The following is a 22,639-nucleotide window of genomic DNA, read 5'->3' as shown; positions in this document are numbered from 1 at the left end:
AGCACAAAGTAGCAGACACTTTAAAGCTTTTCTTCAAAACCTCAAGGGCTGGAAACTTACACTTTTTTTTTTTTAAATAAAGTCTAAGCCTCTCATATGGAGGGGGAGGGATAGCTCAGTGGTTTGAGCATTGGCCTGTTAAACCCAGGGTTGTGAGTTCAATCCTTGAGGGGCCACTTAGGGATCTGGGGCAAAAATTGGTCCTGCTAGTGAAGGCAGGGGGCTGGACTTGATGACCTTTTGAGGTCCCTTCCAGTTCTAGGACATTGGTATATCTCCTATTATTACCTTTATTACTCACATCTAAGCCTAATAACATGACTCCAGAAGCTGGGGCTTCAATGGAAAACAACAAATATCATCAGAATTTCTATGAAATTGTAACAGGCTTGGCAACACTAAGTGCTTTATTACTTTAGTACATCAACTTAATGACCATCCTAAAACCACTTCTCGGTTAGTGCTGGGAAACTGGTGCTTCGGAGACTGAACACTGGAAAACCAGACCAGTTGCATGTCAGGACTCAGCAGTGCTATATTGAATGGACAGAAGTGGGTGGGTGGGTGTGTGTGTTGGAGAAATTTACCGGTAGCCTCATTGTTCAAGACATCAGTTTTTTGAGCACTTATGAACCTTTTTTTTTTAAAGGTGGGAATAAAAGGATTTGGAGCTTATACATATTGTACCTCCAAAGCAGATGAGTGTCCCAGACCCACGCCAAGAAATTTCACTTAATGAATATTTTGACCTTTTGCTCCCAAACCTAGTTGCCCTCTTGAGCAAACTCTCAGGGTTTGTTTTTTTTTAACAGCATCCTTCCGAGAGATGCCCAATGTGCACAGTCTCATTTAACTATTTCATCGTGTGCTGTGGTGGAAAGATATTAGGAGAACGTCGCAGAGCCCGTTTGCTTTCTGGATATTAACATCTTATATCTGTTTTAAGATGTAAATAGGGCTCTGTCAAAGAAAGTCGGCTCTGCTGCGGTTGCCCAATTGTTAAATTTCCAGTCACCTTTGTGCTTCCTCATACACTTAGGAGGAGGTCTCCAGAATTCAGAGAATGAACGCATTATCCTCTTTCAAAACTATCCTTAAAACTTCCTTTGCTGTGATGCCTACCAAAAACTTGCCAACAGTTAAGCTGTTGGTATGCTGAGACCACGCCTGTCATGCTGACCAACATTGTTTTATTGTTTCTTTGTACTTTCCTATCTGTCGGTGTCCATCTGTTGTCTCTGTTCTTGTATATAGATTTTAAGATCTTTATGACTTTTTAAAATCTGTTTATACAGTACCTAGCACAGAGGGGTCCTGGTCCATCACTAGGGCTCCTAGACACTAAAATATAAATAATCAGCACTTGTCTTGAATTCATCTTGGGTTCTAGTCAGGCTCAGTTTGGTTCAAATGAAAAATAAGCTGGTGAATATCAATTTTGCAATTTAAACAGTTCCCCAGGCATTCCTCAGTGCTCCTCACTTGCAATCTGTTCTCTGTCACTTGGGGGATAACTGTGTTACCAGTGCTATGCTGCTTGGCAAGGAGAAGTGGAAGGTGGTGTCAGTGATTAGAGATTAGGGACGGTGGAATTTTGTTTGTTACGCAGCAGCTGCAGCAGGTTGTTTCAGCACAAGGGGCAGAGTCCACACGCACGGAATGAACTGACACTAGTAACAGGAAAAGGGACAGAGAGGGAGAGAGTGAGGCGATAGGAGGCACAAGAAGAGACAGTGGCAAGCAATCAGACTATCGGATTTTGTGGAAAATCTGACCAAGGAAAAGATGCCTCTGGAATAAGCTGCCTCCTGCCCTCCTCCCCCCATCCCAGCCAAACATTGCTGGAAAGAAAGTGCGTGTGTGTAAATTACTTCGGTTAATCCTTGCTGTCTCTGCTACAAAGAGGACACATTTGCCATGGTGAAAGAAAAAGGTAATTTATGTGTATTGATATGTCAGCCATGATCGTCTAAGATTTAAACCTTCCAGTGTAGAGTTAGAGGAGTTGTTGTTGTTGTTGGCTGTTTTTCTCCCCCCCCCCCCTTTATATCCTCATGCCAATAACTGCAGTGAGCTGCATTAAGTATTTTTACATCTATTTCCCCTACAGTAGGGTTTGGCGTGCACCTCATTTCAAGTTTTTTTTTTTCTTGGTAAATGCTTGTTTGTAAATGTTACCTGACTTGCATTTTCTGTCTACTGTTTTATTGTGTTTTATGTAATTCCTAGTCTTTTTGCCACCAAATGAGTTACATTAAAACTGTAAATGGAATATCGTCATAGCCAGCAAGTTCTGGACATGGAGAGTGTCCTCATAGTTTGTTTTTATATAGAAATGGGCTGTTTTGTAAAGGATGTTTTTTTTGTTATTGTCTGGACTCTGCATGTTGTAACTGATAATTGTAATTTAATTATCTTTAAATCACCCCTTAAAGCTGCTGCTCAAGCAAAAGACAGACATGGAGTAGGAGAAATCAGGGAGTTGGCCAAGGAGTCGTTCATTTCAGTAACACAGAGCTGTCTCTGTCTGCATTACAACGATATGAAATATAATCTAAACTCAGATATGACTCATGGATTGAAGCTAATTTTGAAACTTAATATTTTAATAGGTGGATTCATAGGCAGTAACACAAGGCCTAAAGGCAATCTCTGCATACCGCAAAGAGAATCTATGTAATTTCTCTCTGCTTATAAATCTCGGTAAAAAGCAGGCTGGGCATAATGTAATGTAGGAAAGGGATATATGTGTCAAACTAGGCTGCTAATTCAGTAGATTTGTTTACCTCTAAGACCTTAGCTGAAAACTGGTTGAGGTGACAAATAAAATGAATTCAGTGATCTGGTCTGTCATGGGCATGGCCAAACCACTGAACAGTCTGGCATAGTTCTGGTCCATTGACAGTCCCTGCTTAAGAGAAGCCCAAGTCTGGAATCGCAAGTACTGGTATTATCTGCTTCTCAGGTTTGAGGTATGTTATGTGGGTACTATCAGCCTCTCTCTCTAGCATTAGTAAGTCACAGATGATATAGTGGTCAAATCCCACTTGGGTCAGCTCAGCCCTTCACCCCTTCCAGCAGAGGTAAATGAAGTATTGTGGAGATTATCATATATGGAGATTGAAATTAAACTTTTAAAAACTGAGGTGCTGTATGGTGGTGTTCATAAAACTTTCCCTTTTGATGGCTAAAATTTCCTGTCTCCATCCACTGATTCCCAGGTAACTGGACTCTCCAACCGAGATGTGTTTGCATCTTTTGTGGTTGCATAAATACAACTTGATGCCCTGGAAGGTGCTGTATAAATGACCAACCCTTAAAGTTGTATGAAAGAAGTGGAGAATAATAGGAGAATGCAGTGTTGGGCATTATGTTGAAAATGTCCCATAGTCTATTTGGGGGGGAAATAAAGAGACTTTAGAATTTATCAATCCTGTTAGTGCTATTTTTAAATACCTAACATGCATTCAGTTTGAGTTTTAGACCAAAACGAGGGCTAAATGCTTTCTCCTGAGTCCATATGAACAGCTACCACTGATACCTCACTGTTTCAGATTGCAAACAGTCAGTAGCCCTTAGTATCTTTCCACATTTTTTTTCCTCATTATTTTTCTGCCTTACTATTTCAGACAGATACTCCCACAACTCCTTCCCCCACTTCATCCAGGATCAGGATGCAGCTACTTGGGAGCTAATTCAAATGCCACTCTGTAGTGTTGATTGTGAGATGACATGCTAGTGCAGTGCAGGAGGTACCCTCTCTTCCAGCTTCTGCATGAGTTGTCCTCTCTTTAATATGCCTAAAATTCTGCCTGTCTAATGCCTGGGAACCCATGGTGGTTCATATACATGCTGGCCAGGAACTGGAGAAGCTGGTTTCAGCTAGAAAAATGCAATCCCAATTCACTGAAGTGCAAACCAGTTAGTAATGGTTTATATCAAATTAGCATGCTTCATTATGTTCATTGTGTAGAATGATTTCAGTGTGTGTCTGGTCAGCTCAGATACGTGCATAGAAAAATATTGGGTCCAGGCTACTATTTTTCAGTCACCAAATGACACTGGTGGAATTGAGATTGACTGACATTACATTTTCGTTCCTGTGAATGTGCACCTGTCTGCTTCCTTTGATCTGGTGTACTTGACACACTGTTACGCTATTTCATTCAAGAACAACTTGCCCTCACAGTAGTCACTGACTGATAAACAACTTGCATATGCTTCTCAGTCAGTATTTGCTTTTCAGAATATCCACCTGTCACACTGCAACTTAACATCCCTACTGAGGAGTGTAACTAGTGTATTAGTTTTGAATCCAGTTTGGCAATGTATTTTCTAGCTAGGAGCTGGCCTGTAAGACTAGAGTAAGTACTACGATGTTGAGGTTTGAGACTGTATTTTGAGCTTGAGGCCAAGATCCTCAGCTGGTTAAAATGGCCTAGCTCCAATTAGAGCAATGCCAGTTCACGGCAGCTGAGGACTTGCCCTGAGTCTTGATGTCTTGGCCAACAGATTCAGGGAGTATCCACAAGTACAACTCCCAGTCTTAATGGGGCATGAAGGGTAAGTGCCAAAAGATGAAGGAAGGAGTTGACCCTAATGGTATTTTAACTTATGATCCCTATGGGAAGTTATGTGGGGCAGACCCAGGGGAATGGAGCCATGCCTTGACAGGCCAGAGTTTTCCTCTGGAATGATAGTGCTTGATTAAAGAGAAAGAGGAGATGGAAGTTTGATGGAGACTTTAACCCTCGAGCCCATCTCTGCAGCTTGTCCTGCAGGAGGTCTCTCTGTGGAATGGTAGGCATGGGTGTCTGGAGGGCTTAGGATGCCTTAAGCTGGGGGCGGGAGGGCGTCAGGGAGTCCTGGCCTACCAAGCATCACAGAAAAAAAATCAATATATTTCAGCAAAACTTTAATAAAATTTCCATTTGCAATTTGCCATCTTTGTCTAGTAAAAACTTGCTGGGAAATATGCAGTTCCCTGTTGGTTGAGGTGGTTGTTGCCAAGTACTGGTATACATTAAGTTCATGGCAAGAAACTTCTTTGGTGCTGACTGTGTCCCCAGTCCTGCCTTCTTTTCCATCCAAATCTCCCATTACGGTTATTTATGCCAGTACCAGAACTGAAGCACTTTAGATGAGATTACTCTTGAAGGCCACTCAAACTTCAGCTTGTGCATGGAAAGCATCTTCCTGGTCACTTAACAGTTTTCCTTGCATGGAGCAAGGTCAATGTTGCAGAACAACCTGTCTATTTAGTCCCTCTTGAGTGCATCTCTCTGGTGACAGGTTTTGACACCTTCACCACTCTGAGTGTAATCATGAGGGCCTAGCACTCCTAGACTGGGTCCCCAGGCTGCAGCCCTCTAGTTTACCAACCATGATAAGAAGACAAGCCCAGTTGTGTTTGGTACCTGTTACCCATTTTCCTCCAGGTACCTGTGACCAGCAACTGATTTACAGTAACTCAAAAACAGCTTCTTCAAAACAAAATATTTATTCACCCATGACTCGATAACAAGCAGAGAAGGGATAAAACAACAAAATGCCTATATATATCAGGTCTTGCCTACATTTTATTCTTTCCTTGCAAGTTTTGGGTATGTTCCACTCAGCCCAGTCATCCCTATTCCTGTCCTGGGAGAGACAGTCCCTGCAGCATCCTCTGTGTGCCTCTCAGAAATACACCTCCATCTGCTGCTGCTTGCTCACCTCCCTCCCCCTCCTATCTAGGCAGGGTTTTTAACGGTTTAGTGTTCCTTTGTTCCTAGGCCCTGATCTGGGAAGAATAAGTTTTGCTATGCTGGCTGGAGCATTTCCCAATTAATAACTCCCCCATTGTTTCTCAAGGAACCGTGGTATTCGCTCTGGTTCTACCTTGTTATAGTTTCCTGTTTTTTCCCCATCAGCTTCCTTCAATTTAATTCCATGCAGTCAGGCAATATAATATCAAACAGTAAAATGAGTTGCATATGGTATTAAGAAAAAATAATACAAATAGCTTCCTACTCTACAAGTAAATTTTATACCTGTGCTCCAGAGACTTTCCAGGTGTAATTCATAAGGCCAGAAGAGACAATGATTATCATCTTATATGACCTCCTGTGCAACATAGGCCATAGACCTTCCCCAAAATAATCCCCAGAGCAGATCTTTTAGGAAAACAACCAATCTTGATTTTAAAATTGTCACTGATGCAGAATCCATCCTGGGTAAATTGTTCCAGTGGTTAATTACCCTCACTGTTAAAAATGTACACCCTTTTTCCAGTCTGAATTTGTCTACCTTCAGCTTCCATCAATTGGACCATGTTCTACCTTTCTCTGCTGCATTGAAGAGACCATTATTAAATATTTGCTTCCCACGTAGATACTTACAGACTGTAATCAAGTCACCCCTGAACCTTCTCTTTGTTAAGCTAAATAGATATACTCAACACAATAACAATAGAGATGTTGGTTTTGAGTTATGGATATGGGACCTGCCTCTGGGAGATGAGCTTGGTCCTCTTTCTCCACCCAAACAGCTGATTCCAGCCAGGGTGTTGTCACTGACAGTTCAATACTTGGATGTTTTGTAGGATGGTGGGTGGACAGTCTCAGTGTAGTCTCTTGCCTCTGGAGCTTGCATCCCCGGTTGATCTGGCAGACCCCGATTTGGTTGAGGTTTGAGGAGCTATATTTTCTTTTCCACTTGTGATTTATACTGTCAGATTTAGGCCTGTTTTAATCTGTGGGTTTTTGTTTTGTTTTTTAAATTGCTGGATCTGCTCATTCAGGTCTCAATAGGCACACTTTATAAATATGTGAAACTAATAGATGTGAAAAGGTGGTCTTGTGGCTAAGCACATATACTAATATTGAGAGATGAGGATTCAGTGTCTGGCTCTTTGATACATTTCCTGATCTTGGGGGAAGTTGCTTAGGGTACGTCTATACTTACCGTCCGGGTCGGCAGCTAGCGTTCGACTTCTCGGAGTTCGCTATATCGCGTCTAATCTAGACGCGATATAGCGAACTCCGAACGCAGTCCCGTCGACTCCGGAACTCCTCCACCGCGAACGGCGGTGGCGGAGTCGACGGGGGAGCTGCCGACTTCGATCCCGCGGCGTCTGGACGGGTGAATACTTCGAACTAAGGTAGTTTGAGTTCAGCTACGCTATTCGCGTAGCTGAACTTGCGTACCTTAGTTGGGCCCCCCCCCAACTTAGTGTAGACCAGGCCTTAGTGTGTGTGTCTGGCTTCAGTGACTCATCTGGATAATATCCAAAGGAGGAGGATAACACTTTTTTGTCTGTTTTGTCTAATAAGATTTTCTTTGGGGCAGAGAATTACTGTGTGTGTGTGAGAGCAAAGAGATATCACCACCACTTATAATACCAACTATCTACCCTAACATAACAGACATCACTTCAAACACTGTAATACCTTAACAGGTAAAAGCAAAGTAAAAGAATTAAGGTTGTTCTGTCTCTCTCTCTCTCTCTCTCTCTTTCCCCCCACCCCCCTTATGGCTTTATCATTTTAAAATATTCAATTTAAAATTTCAACTCTGGACAGCATTGTGTTTTCTTAAACTTTTTTTTTCTAGGATTGATTTCACACTGTAGGTTGAATATTACCATCTTGAGAATGAGGCAACAGGCTTTGCACAATCCTGACATGTTTGATGGATTCCCATGTTTTCTGAAGCGGAATTCCAGGCGTTCTCTCGCATGCCAGCTCCATGTTAAAGGGAGCTTGAGCAGATGCTGTGGAAAGATGTAGGGAAACAGCCATTTACATCAAGAAATTTGGAGTTGTATGTGTTTGGACTAAACTGGAGGGGATGACATAATGGTTTCAGTAACTGAATTTGAGACACCTACATTCATGTGTTCAGGTACAGTAATCTGCCCTCTCCTCACGTTGGTTGGATTTCTTAGATGACATTTGAAAAAAACGAAGGGCTTGGCACTTCTTAAAAGTTTAAAGTTTCAAGAAGGTGAATTTCTTTTTTTGTTTAAAATCTGTAATTAAAACAAAATAAAACTGCTGCTAAGAAATACTTTCCTGAGGGTAGCTAAGGTCTCTGGTATGAGAGAACTTATTTAGGACCATGTTTAGATCTGCCAAGTGTAGGATAGTCGGTCGTTTTTAGGATCAGTGGAATCAGAAGAGGGAGGGTCTGTAGGATGACACTGAATGGCACTGGTTGCGTTTAGTTCCCCTGGAGGAGAGCATTGCAGTGAACAGGTCAATAGCAAGCCATATAGAATCCCTTTGCTATAATTAATAAAAAAGGCTGTTCTCTATCTGTAAAACACTGCACTGACCACGTCGGTATCCCGTTAAGTATGATTAGTCCTTACCCATTCATTGATCCTGGGAATCTCCCCTGCTTATTTTGTGTCTGGTTGAGGTAAGCACATGCGTACGCCCATCTCTGTTCAAAACAGCATGTCTTTAAGTCTCATTGACTTCAGTGGGCCTTAAAATTAAGCACATGCTTGAGTGCTATCCTGTATTGGAAGTGTGTGATTTTTGCTGTGGGCCTGTTGTGTAGCTGTATGTTTTGCTACTGCCTGCCCTCACTGTTACACAGATTCAGAACGTTAGCTGTATCCTTGCGTAACTGATGGAGATGATACAAACAGTAGGTGGCACTTGTATGGCACTAATCGTACAGGGCTATAAACAGGAACAGTTGATTCCTCCCGCCATCCCAGTGATTCACATCCTATATTACTGTCCCCATTGTACAGAAGGGGAAAAGCAAGGCAGGGAAGTAAGTGACTTGCAAAAGGCTAGGGAGTTGAGCTCAAACTATATAACACCAACCATTTATAAATGAGATGCATTTTTTTTAAACTTATTTTTCTGGATATAAATCTTCATTGTACAATAGTGGGTGAGGGTCTAATTGCCATGGTGCTGAAAACAGCACGGAAAACTGGCTGGCTGTGTTGGTGTTCCCAGTGCTGCTTGCTTCAGTTCAGCATCACTAATATTATAGTAACCACTCTAGGGATTCTGTGAGTTGCTGTCTGAACCTAGAGCCTGGTTCACAACAGAGGTTTATTTTGTTTGTAACTAATACCAGCTAGGGGACTTACACCATTAGCTCAAGCAGAAGCAGGTTCTGCACTTAGCTCTGCAGGTCCAGTGTTCAAATCTCTCTCCTGCTTCAAATAGGGTTCATTATATTACAAATAATGCCAATTTTAAAAAATGTTCCTAGTATAGATAAAGCATTAGAGCTCTAACTATTTATTTATTATTACTGAAGAACTATAAAACAAAAGTTGATATGAAAGCACAATTTGTGCATTAGAGAAGCAGAAGCTGGTGTATTTTCTCCGCCCTACCCCGGCGTGCCACGCTTTTGTACAAGGTCATTTCCAATGCTTTCTCCACAGTCATCAGTATTTTCTTGGCATTTGTGTATTTAAAACACCTCACTAAAAATGAATGTGCTCTTTGGAGTTTGGTGATATTTATTGCAGAAATAATATTTTACTTTGCAAATGCGCAAAAGAGCCGTGTTTCAGGAAGGGCTGTTCATATGGAAGGGCCTGTGGAGTAAGTGTATGTCCTCATCAGTTTTGCACAGGAGATGACTGTTAGGGGCAGTAGCCCCTTGGGGGCATATGTTGTTACATTACTCTATGGTGTCTTTTTTTAGTTATAGAATCATAGGACTGGAAGAAATTTCACTCGGTCATCTAGTCCAGTCTCCTGCACTCAAGACAGGACTATGTAATAACTAGACCATCCCTGACAGGTGTTTGTCTAACCTGTTCTTAAAAACCTCCAATGCTGGAGAGTCCCCCTCCCACCCTCCACCCGACAGTTTATTCCAATGCTTAACTACCTTAATGTTCAAGCTAAACCTCCCTTGCTGCAATTTAAACCCGTTGTTTCTTGTCCTATTCTCAGAGGTTAACCAGAAGAATTTTTCTCTTTCCTCCTTGTAACAATTTTCAAGTTCATAAAAGGTTATGCCCCCCTCAGTCTTCTCTTCTCCAGACTAAACAAACACAATTTTTTTCAATCTTTCTTCACAGGTTGTGTTTTCTAGACCTTTAAGTTTTGTTGCTCTTTTTTCTGGATTTTCTCCAGTTTGTCAACATCTTTCCTGAAATGTGGTGCCCAGAACTGGACACAATACTCCAGCTGAGGCTTTATCAGCAAGGAGTAGAGTGGAAGAATTATTGTTCGTGTCTTGTAACACAGCTGGAAGGCCATTGGGCTAAGGAAATGTTCACCTCAGAAATTTCACTTCAGTACTCACGTGCTTAAAGTTTTTTGTTTCATCCTTTTAAGTACCTTTTTATGTACATTTCAATCTCTGAAATTCTTTCATAGCTATTTTGGAAGCTTAAAAAAATTTAAATGATTAAACTGTAATTTAAATTTGCTGCCTTTGAAGACAAGAAACTAAATGCGGATAGAGTTATTGTTGATGTGGCTAAGAAGCCATGGCTTGTTTTTATGTTTTATTTTACATCTGAGTGCTCACATCTTTCATTGGAAGGTTAGAATTTTCATTCTTTTCAGGAAAAGCAATAGCATTTTCCGCTAACATCCGCACTTTCAACATTCTTGCTTTTGTGTATCCACTCAAGATTTCAAATGAACAATTTCTCCGTCTGTCTTTTTATTCATCACTTTGGATAATATTTATGTATGGACATTAGATGTTTATGTGACTGTCAGTCAGGATGTTGGTTGGAGCTGTTTACTTTTTGATCGCTTTGTCTAACGTTTTTATTTAGATGAGTAGGTCTTTCTGGGTAGCAAACTTTTAAAGGATTTTTATCTAGTGATACTCAGAACCTATCTACATGACTGACATTTTTTGTTTGCTAGCTGCTAGGGTGTTAGTTGTGAGGCATGTATGTATCCTGGCTTTAACAAATAAAGGTCTTGAAGAATGAATCCTAGAATATCAGAGTTGGAAGGGACCTCAGGTGGTCATCTAGTCAACCCCCTCCTCAATCAAAGCAGGACCAATCCCCAAACAGATTTTTATCCCAGTTCCCTAAGTGGCCCCCTTAAGGATTGAACTCTCAACCCTGGGTTTAGTAGGTCAGTACTCAAACCACTGAGCTATCCCTCCCACAATGGGATTGATGGCCTCTAAATACTGTCTTTTTATAAGTCAGTTGTAGGCAGAGAATTGTGTTTATTGAGAGGAAGACAAAGGAGAATATAAGGGTGCTAAGACAGGCTTTTATTGCATTACTACTACACAGTCTGGATTCACATTCTAGCTTTTTCACCCAGTTTGTGTCACAAAGAGTTCAGTGAAAACTACGAAGTCCCACCATGTCCTAATGTTGAGACGTAGCATCACACTGAATCCAGTTTATGCTCCTGCCCTATGGTTCAATAACTGTTTATCTTGTAACAAGTCTACTAGAAATTGTGTTGATTTTTTTCATTCAAACATTGGCTCAGTTTAGTCAACATTTGAGTCGATATCATCTGTTTCGAAGCAAGCCTTGGCTTGCAACATTCTTTCAGTAAGATCAGTGCCTTTGTATTAGTGATAGTGGTTTTAAAAAAATAAAATAAAAACTGCCTTTAGCTTTCCATTGATTCAGCTTCAGACACTACATGTGAACATAATGCATTAACTGTGTAGTTCATTAGTTTGCTAGCTGTTTTATGGAAAAGTCTCATTTTTTCCAGCATTGACTAACATGTGAAGTATTAAACACTGTAATTGTCTGAAGTCTCTGTATTTACAAGACAAGCCACGCTGCAGAATGCACAATTTGGTCACCAGGTTAGATGTTTTCTTAGGAGACACCTAAGGCATCTGTCGTACAACTAAGAATGTGTGGCCAACAACAGTGGAATTGCATCATTAACGAAATGAAGCTCAGGGCTATCAGATCATTTCAAGGTACGTCTACAACTGCATGTTCCTTTCAGCAGCGAATAGAGTACATACCCACATAGCCCCTCTGGCACGGGTGTAAACAGCAGTGTAGATGGTGAGGCATAATTTAGGCAAGAGGAGCTAATACACATGTACCAATGTAGTGTCCCACTGCTGGAGCCTTTCTCCTCTTTATAAAATATCCCAGTGGGGAAATGCTCTGGCAGTGGGCAGCTCCTCACTGTGGATCCCTTCCCTGCCTGAGGGAAAGGCTCCAGCATCAGGGAGGCAGCAGAAAAAGGCTGCCAACTCCCTGCTGCTGGAGCCCTTCCCCTCCGCAGAGAGAGACTCTGCCACACTTCCTGCTGCTGGAGCATTTCCCCTCCATGGAAGAGGCTGCGGCAGTGGGGGAGGCAGCAGGCTGAGCCTTTCTCCACTGCCGCACCCTGCCAGAGCCTTTCACGGACACTGTAGCTACACACCGCAGTGTGCTTTTTCACTGTGTAGTGTGTAGCTACATGTACGCTATATGCAGCCACAAGTGTAGTGTAGATACAGCCTCCGTGAACTAGAAAGTTTTCAATAGGGAGCCACATCCTCAGCTGGTGTAAATCTGAATTTATACCAGCACAGGATCTGGACCATAGTCTTCATAAGCTGTACATTATGCTAGATTGCATAAGTATATTACACTGCAGATCTAACACTGAGTAGTGTATTTGCATCTTAAAGCATGGGGAACTACCTGTATTAATGTCAATAAGACTTAGAGGTAGAATTATCATAAATGCTAAATGCCTTGTCCCACTGAAAGTCAATGGAACTTGTATTTCTAGGTCACTACTCAGATAGTTTTGACAATCCCCCACTAAAGCTAGGATGTTCAATAGAGCTAGTTCAGATTCACACCAGTATAAGTGAGATCAGAATCTGGCTTGTAACCCCTGTGTGACCCGATGAAAAAACGCCCCTATACTGAATATACCTAATTTTCTTAATCTTAAGCAAATCATTTATCAAAAACACCATTGAATTGAATTTGTCAAACAAATTACGTGAGTCACTGCAGGCACATATGACACATTTTCATATACATTATATAATGGGGTTTAAACTGGGATCAAATGAGTGCTGGTATCAAGTAACTGACTTCACTGGAAGGACTCACATGCTTAAAATTTAGCATGTGCAAAAGTCTCTTCAGGCGGAGGCCTAAGACCCTCATTCCACAAGCTGTTGCATGTGGTGGTGTTTGCAGCATAAAGGCCTTACAAGACAAAAGAGGGAAGAAAGGAGGGTGGGGGATGGGTGTTGGCATAAAAGGTGGTCAGATTGAAAATTAACACCTCTTTTCCCATATTTTAAGATTCAAGCAGTATTTAATTTTTGGCTAATATATTTTGGTAAAATTATTTATCCCCCTTGACTTTTTACTATTACTAGTGTATTTGAGGTAAGCCTTTTTTTACTTTTGATAGTAATGAATACCAGAGTCTTTTCAGTTTATTCTGTTTGCTTTACTCTATATTTAAAATTACAGTAAACCCCAGTTTTATCCTTGTGATGTGCATACACGCATGCGCACACACAATTATTGACATTGTTTTTTTAAAGTGTATTTAATTCTAGACTTTTCAAAATAACTGAGAAGTATGCAGAAGTCTTTTCATTCAACTGTTTCATATAAATTAACAGTTGGGTAGACAGGTAGATGTGGATAGCTTTTATCAATGTTCTTTTCTTTTTCTTTCTTTCCTTTGTAAAATATCCCAACCTATCATTCTAGCTATCTACTCCTCCTTCTCATTATTATCTTCAAGGCCTTGTTTTTCCTTTAGAAAGAGTGTTTCTTTGGAGTACAGTACAGATGAGATAATTAAGAACAAATCCATCTCTGGGGTGGAGGAGATGTACAATGTACTGTCTACTCTTTAGGTAATGCGCAGAAGTATCTCAGTTGTATGGTCTCTGCAGTGGTGGGGGGAGAGAGAGAGAGTCACAACAGATCAGTTAGTGTGTATGCTGTGATCATGCCCACGATTCACCTCTGTAGCTGTTGATAGAAGCCTTGAGAATAGATAACTTAGGTGCACTTCATTAATTGTAGCAGGAAAATTGAGACTGACAGAACGTGTGTTATGGCATTAATGAGAAAAAGTGCCAGTTATTCTCAAGTCCCGTTTGCTAAACAGTTGACCAATTATTCCCAACCCTTTTTTGCTAAGGAATTTACAAGTTTCCTTTTACAGGACTAGGGTAGAATAGACACGACTTGTGCCTTCCATATCTAGATGGGTAACTCAGATGACTCATCTAGGTCTTTAGCTTGGCATATGCTACATGATTGTCAGAAACTGGGAGTGGGCACAGGTGATGAATTACTCGATGTTGAGTTAAAGGCTTCTTTTCTATATAAAGAAAGATGACTTCAAAAGTTAGAAACCGAGGAAAGACAAGTTTTATAAATGTGGCACAATAGGTCATGTACTGTATTAAGGGCTTGTTTTGTTTAATAAAAATACATTTATATGCTATTTTGTGTTTAAATTCTAGTTACCACCCTAATGCAGCTTGACACAAATCATGAACAAAATTTATATTTAGCAAATAAGCCAATATCAGTCACCATTTTCTAATCTACTAAAAATGTCCAGTTGATAAAATTATATATTAAGATATATAATTGCTTCAATAAATGTATGTAGTTATAGTGTAATTATACCTCCTATGTAGCACATGTTCCAGATCTAGTGTGAAGGTGCTATTTAGTTGTAAATCAACATATTTTAGCATTGGTTATATCAACCAATGAGAATATACCTTTTTTTAGGAAAATAATTGAACTACAAATACAAATGTTGATTAAAATCAAGGCTTTCCTTTAGGTGATTTAAATCAATCCACCCTGCCTTGCAGACTGGAAAAATTTCCAGTCTGCCAATGTGCAACTATGTCTGAATCTGGAAAATGACCAAGTGCTAATGAGGCTCAGACAAAAGTCAATACCATCTAAAGCACAGCGGTCCAGATCCTGCTCCCATTCAATGGGAGTTTTGCCATTGACTTCAGTGGGGAGCAGGATTGGGCCCAGTGTGTTTGCTGTGACCTCACCTTTAGAGAATCTTCCTAGTGAGACATATCCCAGATGCTTCTCTCCGATTTGTGGTAAAGAGCCAAGCTCTTCTGTGGTTTGCAGCAGAGGTATGGAGCTCTGCCAGCAGAACCTGCAGTTGAGTCAGCATTTATCAGCATGGTTCTTTGGTTTCCAAAACAGTTTTGCATTAGGAGCAAGGTTCAGGCGCAGGAATATCGTCATCAAGAGTAGCTGCCGTTTTTGTTTTTTTTTCTTAAGGAGTTGTGGGGTTTATTTGTTTTTTATCCTAAAAAATGTTACTTTTCAGGTAATGGCTGTGATTTTCCAGTTGGGGGAAGAGTGGGCTAAGCAGTGGCTCTGTCCTTGGCTAAGACAGTGATACACATAATGGTCATTACCCATTTTGTCCCAGCAGCTGCTTTTCAGAAGGCAGCAGTGACATTACAGATTAAAAACTCCTGCAGCAAATATCCCTTTATTTTAAGAATGTTAGGGTGTCCACATTTCCCAAAGGAAAAATGGGACACCCCACGGGGCTGGCCTGGCCACTTGCCCGAGCCCCCCTATCCCTGCTCAAGGCTGTTGCTGGTCACTCGAACCTTGCCTGCCCCCCGCATGCTGGAATCCTTTCTCTTCCCCTCCCCATCAGTTGGCAAGAGCAAACAAGACAAATGCCCACTTTTGCCAAAAAAGTTGAGATGGCCATGACAGGGCTTAAAAAAGGGACTGTCCTGGCCAAAACATATGGTCACCCTAAGGAACGTGCTTTAGCCAAGTGGAAGTTGTCGGTCTCGGTCTTTGGAACAGTGTGGTGGGAGATGGGCAATGCTGCTTCTTTTAAATTGGGTCTCTCTCATAGAGCAGACTTTAATACTACTTCCAAAGGGCAGGATTCTGAACTGAGTTACTCTGTTGCAAATCTAGACCAGTGGAATTACTCCAGATTTATGCCAGTGTAGCACAGATACAAAATGCAATAAAATTTTCATTACCAGATCATGACGAAGATGAGGTTTCCTTAAAGAATAGCAGCAGCTGGCTGGAAAATGCACCCAGCGATCGAGGTGACAGCAAGGGCTTGGCTACACTTTACAAGCAGCGCGCTGGGAGAGGCTTTTCCAGCGCACACCAACACCACCGTCCACACTGCACAACCAGCAACCAGCGCTGCAACTCCGCTGGCTGCGCTGAAAATCCGGGTTGGGGGTTAGAGTGCGAGCGCAGCGCTGGCCGCAGCAGCGCTGCTCAGCTGTGGTGGACTCACCGCTTTACCTCTCCTCCAGAAGGAGGGGAGCCCTCCCAATTCCCTGTTCAGCAGCCACTCTGCACATCAGCTTGCACTCTACTGCTCTTGCCTCAGGTCCCCCTTTAAATGCCCGGGAAATTTAAAAATCTCCTTCCCTGTTGCTGCAGGTGTGTGGTGTGCAGTCAGTTACAGTTTACAGGTAGGTTACAGTACCCATGTGCCTCCTGCAAAGCAGCCCCCAGCATGGGCACAGGTGCAGGTGATCAGTGTCATCAGTGTTTGGGGTGTTTGTTCCAGCAGCGTCGCTGCGCTGCGGCGTACAGATCCCGATATAGATATCTTTGACATGCTGGACATGGGCCATAGGATAGACGCACTACAATGGGTGGTGAAAGAGAAAGGGAGAGAAGTGCGGAGTGCCTAAGAGAAGAGCCCGCGAGGGAATCCCGATCCCGGATCCGCCCCCTCGTTTTACGTTGGGAGATGGACAACATATGGACAGGTGACCAATCCACCCATGGTGCACCCACTGGGGGTGGGCAGGGAGGAGGATGAGGAGGGAGGGAGGAGGAGGGAGAGGGAGAGGAAGGGAGGGAGAGGCGGGAGGGGGGGGGGGATGGGGGAAGATCCCTGGAGGCATGCAGAGGATGCAGCCCCTCAATGCAGCAGGCCAGGAGGCAAGCCAGCAGCAGCAGCCAGCGAAGGCAGGACAGAGGGCAGAGGGCGGGGTACCCAGTGGCGGCTTTATTTTCTGGTGGGGAGATTTCTGGGGGAAATGAGGGGGGCATGGATGCATATGGCACATGGGATGTGGCGTTGAGATGTTTGATGTGGTCAGCACGTGGTCTATCCAGTCAGCGCAGCAGCTCTAGCAGAGCTTCATCCAATCAGTAGCAATGTGCCTAGAGCTGCGTGAGACCTTGTCCCAGGTGTGTGTCAGTGTGCGCCGCGCCGCCGCTGCCCCTCTGGGCCAGGACCCAGGGGACCATTTCTGCACACAGGGGGCAGGCACCCGGGCACAAACACATTGCCTAAAAGAGCCCCCGCTGTTCCCGCTGTTCCTAAGAGTGAAAAGAAACAGGGAAAAGGATTAAGAAAAGAAATGTTGGGGAGAGAAGTAGAGATGAGAGATAAGATCACCCCTCACCCCTCTCTCACACTCAGATCAGCACTCAACCAGCTCCCTCTCACTCAGCTCCCCTCTCACTCCACTCCTCCCTCACTCCACATTCCACTCCTTGCTTCTGTTTTCATTTCCTTTGGAAGAAAACAGTGAGAACAAGAATGTGTAACATGAAGTGTAACAAGACATGTCTGGAGATAGTGTGTACAAATTCATGTCTGGATGTGTGTACAATGTTGTTGTGTGGTGTGTGTGTGTGTTCACTGTGTGTACAGTGTCAACAGTGACACAAGCAAAATTTTTTGAAAAAATGAGAAAAAAATGCAAAAGAAGAGAAAACTGTTCTTCAAAAACTGAGACAGAGAGAGAAAGAAAGAAAGGAGAGAAAAGAAAGAGAGAGAAAAGAAGAAGTGGAGAGAAGAGAAAGGAAATGCAGTGCTGCAGCCAGAAAGCGTAGAGCACCTGGAGGTAAGCCATAGCGTCACTGCTGAGTCACTGCTGGAGCCCTCCCCAGACCTTCCCCCCACCACTGCCCCCCCCCCCCCTTACCACCCCCCCCCAGCTCCCCCCAGCACCAGCTCCCAGCACCCAAGCATCAGCCCACCACACCACCAGCACCCCCAGCACACCCCACACCCACCACCACTACCCCCCTCCCCTACCACCACCCAATCCCAACCACCACCCCCACCCTCCAACCCAGCCCCACTTCAGCATATTGCAATCAAATCCAAAGGATTCATTGCACATGCACACAGCACACTGCAGTTCACTCAAATGTTGTTGTGCTGTCTGTGTGTTGTTGTGTCTGTGTGTTCAATGTCTCTCTGTCTGTTGTGTTTCTTTTTTTTTCAGTTTGATTTTTCTTTTCAATTTTTCTTTTCTTTAGAAAATAAGAGATCTTATTAGAGAAAGTGAAAGAAAAAGAAAGATAGTTATTAAAGAGGCATTGCAAATAGAATAAAGATATTATTAGCAGTATTAGCATAACAGTGCAAGGCATGCAACATCACTGGCATCCCTCATCCTTGAATTCCTGTCTGCTTTCCCCCTCAAAGCCTTCCTCTCCCCTGCCTCCTCACTCATGCTGCTCTGCTGAGCCCCTCCTTTCTCCTCCTCTAGCCCTGCACTCTCCAGCTCACCTCCTCCTGAATTCACCATGGCTTCCTCTCACAAATATATGGAGCTTATTCCAATATTGCTTATTATGGAAAACAATGCTGCCCACAAACATCTCCAGCTTCCCTTTGCCCAGCCTTAGCACACCAAACAGTCATTTCTGCCAAGCAGCCATCTGTAGCCGAACCGGTCTCTGCGCCTTCAAGCTTCTGTGCTAGGGCTCATAGGCTTTCATCCTGTAAGGCAGGGCGGGGTGTCTGTAAGGTCAAGGGCAGGTGTGGGCTAACCGGTATCCCCTACTGTACATCCCCTGGTCCTACCCTCATCTTCCCTTGGCCTCTTCCTCCTGTCTGAAAAGTCCCTGAACAGGCCACTGTTCCCTTCAGCCACTGTAAAGTGTATCTGTCAATGCGATCACACTGGCCCTGTAGATGTCACATAAGCCCCGCGGCGATCCAAATAAACGCCCCCAGGTGGGGGCCAGAACCAGAATAATAATATAGGAATATCATCGCACCCTGCCAGGGGAACCCAGGAATGCACGGCCCAAATCCACCCACAGCACGCTCCATCCTCACCAAGTCATCACGCCATCTGCATGTCAATCCCAGAGTCACGCGATTTCTTCGCTTGATGCGACACTGACTTCCCTCAACAACACCAAACTGGTTCGACACGAACGTGGCTGTCTCTGGATCCACGCTGCCCAGATTGCAATAACCTGGTTCCTTCTCTCATTTAGCTTTTCCACCGCTGTTCCCACGCGCCAGGGCTGTGCTCAAGCTCAGCACAGTCCATGATTTCTTGCTTCTCCAGTCCGAAAGTGCAGCCACTGCTCAGCCCAAAGTTCTCATCGATCTGCTCACATCCCCACTCTCCATGACGATGTGCGAGCCCAAAGCGGTGCTCCGGTGCCCAGCATTTCATGCGTTCGAGCGCACTGCGTGCTAGTGTCACACGCTGCAGACATATCATGGACATCGCATCGCCCTCAGACTCACTGTCACATTTGGAGCATAAATGACTCATTGCCGACTCTGGTTGTGCTGGTGACACTCATCAGCAGAGTCAGGGACTGCTCTCCCATTGCCAACAGAGATCGCGATCAGCGAGAGTCAGCAGAAAACAGAAAGATCGCCACAAACGAAAACAGAAATCATGGGCGATGCTGGCGTGAAACGGATGCACTGGGCACACAGGCGCACCGGAATGATGGGCAACCCTTCCCGCTTCCCCCCAGCTACTCCAGCGCCAAAAGCGGCGCCAAAGCGCGCACAGCTGTTTCCCTTCAAACTCCCGTCATGCACCTCCTCTCAAAATGCACTGGAAAGCAGCTGCAGGCCACACTGCAGCTGCAGACTGTCAGTGTGCCACTGCAGCGCTGGTAGGCACACTCCAGGCGCTGCAGCGCTGGCTGTAACTCTAACAGCTGCAAAGCGCTGGCTCCCAAACCAAGACTCCAAACACCAAGTGGTTGCAGCACTGGAAGATTCTTATCTCCTCAGATAACTGTTGGACCTGATGTGTTTCCACTTAAAAATGGTGTAACTGATTTTCTTAGTAGGGGGGAAAAAAAGAGTCCAGGTAAAGGGGGTACCAGGACGGTTGTGTGTCGTGTTCATCGCATGGACACTCAAAGGGCTAAGTGAGCTGTTTGACAGACAATGTACCTATCTGACTCCTTGACTTAGTGGAATCTTGTACTAAACTAAGGGACAATGTTTTGGTTAACCTGGTTTGTTAAAAAGCCCAGGAACTTAAATTAACTTTGTCTTTGGCAGTTCTTCTGCACATAATTTTGGCTTCAAATTTGGTTCTTTATCAAGGAAATGGCCCTGTTGCTGTTTCCAGCACACAATTTAAATTCCAAAGTTGTATCTGCCCTACAAAATAACAAGAAATCTCACTGAAAATTTGTTTTGGTGATTTCTTGTTTGCATGGATTGACTTGAGAGCAAAGCTGGAAGCACTGTAACAGCTAAGGCTTCAATACGTACAATGTAGGCTTCACAGTGAAGCTTAAAAAAGATACATTTATTCTACATATTCAAAGAAACATTCATTTTTGATCACTGTATTACTAGCATTTCTTTTAGGGCTTCTCTACACACAAGTTGCACTTGTTCAACTAAATTTAGTTTTTAAAAGTCTGTTTAGTTAAAATGGTGCAAACTCCTGTGTGGAATCTTATATTGATTTAAAAGTGGGTGTATCAGTTTTGCCTGCTCCTGTATATTTACTGATATGAGCTAACTGGGTATATCCGGTTTCAACTGAGACAAGTGTCAGCACACAGACTTGCTCTGGCTTAGCTACCTCACTATGGGAAATGTTGTTTTAGAGAAGTTTATTTGAGATGGTTACAGATTTTTTTTATAAGATTTTGCATATTCTAAAGCAGGTGATGTTAGGGTGACCAGATGTCCCAATTTTTGGAGCTTTTTCTTAGACACCTATTATCCCCCACCCCCTGTCCCGATTTTTTCACACTTGCTGTCTGGTCACCCTAGGTGATGTGGATTTGCTCCTAGGTACTGGGAAATGGCAAACTTGTAATTGCCTTCATGATGATAATATGGCTTTCTTTAACCTCTCCAGAGGTTTGCAAAGGTCTTCTAAACAAGGAACTGGATTCAGGCCTAGGTAGTTCTGGCATTTACTAGCATAGCCCAGGGCAAGACAACCTGCTGCTGAAAATTCTGTCCTGAGCTGGCCAGCACCATGCCTAGGGCTTGTCTGACTAGAAAATAAGGTAGTGTTCAAACATAGCCTTGAGGAGCCTGTCTGGGCTGATGCTTTAAGGTTATGTGAATTAACATGACTTCTCAAGGTTGAGGTCTAGCACAACATTATTTTCTAGTGAAGAGCAGCTCCAAAAAATGGATGGGGAAGTGGTACGACCATATTTACTATCTTAGTTACTTAAATGGCCCCCATCACCCTAGTGTCTGAGTGTCTCTCAATCTTTAATGCATTTTGCTTCACAATACCCCTGTGAAGAGGCAGTGCTATTCTCCCCATTTTACAGCAGGAGGACTGAGGCACAGAAAGGCTAAGTGACTTTCCCAGGGTCATGCATGAAATTCAACTCTGATCTCAAGTCTTAAGCTGGTGTCCTAACCACTGAGTCATCTTTCCTCTCTTGGTGACTAGATTAGCAGAGCCTTGACCATGCTTTTAGAGCAACTCTCTGGCCCCATCCCTGGCAGGGCAAAAATCCAGAGGGTAAATCCTTTTTGGAGTAGAGGTGTCCTTGCTGATGCAGGTGGGGCTACCTGTGCCAGGCTGAGATCTCTACTAAACCCTGCTCAGGGGCCTCACCACCAAATCAGCTTCCAGCTTACAAGTGTCCAGTAAACTTGTACATAATCATTTTTCTGACTGTAGCTGAACTTTAGTCATAAACCTGTTTTTAAGGGGTCTGCAGTCAGGGGTGATTTCATGACAATTCTCCTGCATGGCGCGCCACTCTTTCCCACCCCCTTTTAATTCCCTGTTGCGTGCTCGCTGGTGAGTGTGAAAAGAGTCATCTCTGGCACTGAAACCTTTGCTGTGTAATGTTGATATCCAAAAGGAAAAGCTTGCAAGTGACTCCTTGAGAAAGAGCAGCAGTTGGTTGCTGAACCTCGATACCAAAGCCAAAGCTGATGCCAGTATGATGGGCACTGTAATTAGCTCCATCAGAGAGCTCAGATTGGATGTGGCAGCTGAGAGCATTGTGTTAACTTAAATGGCCCTGAAAGGCAAAACATAATGAGAAAGTTAACTTGTTACTGGCAATACAATACTGATTCCCAGTTTTGGCCCGATTTACCTTTTATTTCATTCCAAATATGGGTCAACTCTTCTCAGTTGCACATTAGATCAGGACTCTGTATGCACAGAATTTATTAAGGAGCTCTGTGTTCACAAAGTAGATAGAGCAGGATATTGTGGGGTGGAGGGGTACTAATGAGAGCTTTGCTATTATCTTCAATGGGCTCAGGGTCTGGCCCATTCCCCACCATACAAAGCAGAGAGGCAAGTTTTGCTCATTGTATTTTAAAATAAATCCAAACCTGTTAGAAACTCCTGCCTTGTATTTTCTTCTTCTTTTGTACTACTTTAACTTGTAACTAAGTTAATAGACTATTTAATAGTCTTGCTTGGAAGAATAACCACCTCTGCTCTTCCACTCCAAAAATAG

General features: G+C 43.3%; 1 protein-coding gene across 21 annotated transcripts in view; it reads left to right on the top strand.

Moving 5' to 3' along the window:
* ABLIM1 (actin binding LIM protein 1) overlaps positions 1–22,639 on the top strand; it is a 295,428-nt gene that overhangs the window by 105,358 nt on the left and 167,431 nt on the right. For 11 of the 21 annotated variants that reach the window (XM_039546125.1, XM_039546145.1, XM_039546139.1 and 8 more), the window contains exon 1: positions 19,910–19,995. The exons of 4 other annotated variants lie outside the window; for them this stretch is intronic. Coding sequence is in view for 1 of the 17 variants with exons in the window: in XM_039546131.1 (XP_039402065.1) it covers positions 1,918–1,933 (16 nt within the window). In the remaining 16 variants the exon portion in view is untranslated. Of the gene's footprint in view, positions 1–1,657; positions 1,934–16,019; positions 16,041–19,909; positions 19,996–22,639 lie in introns of those variants that run through there. 6 more of the 21 variants (XM_039546136.1, XM_039546123.1, XM_039546138.1 and 3 more) reach the window with 5 other exon arrangements.

This window comes from Mauremys reevesii, linkage group 7 (genome assembly GCF_016161935.1).
Source record: "Mauremys reevesii isolate NIE-2019 linkage group 7, ASM1616193v1, whole genome shotgun sequence".
Classification (NCBI taxonomy): domain Eukaryota; kingdom Metazoa; phylum Chordata; order Testudines; family Geoemydidae; genus Mauremys; species Mauremys reevesii.
Note: the sequence above shows the minus strand (reverse complement) of the source record. Positions and strands in the feature narration are given on the sequence as shown.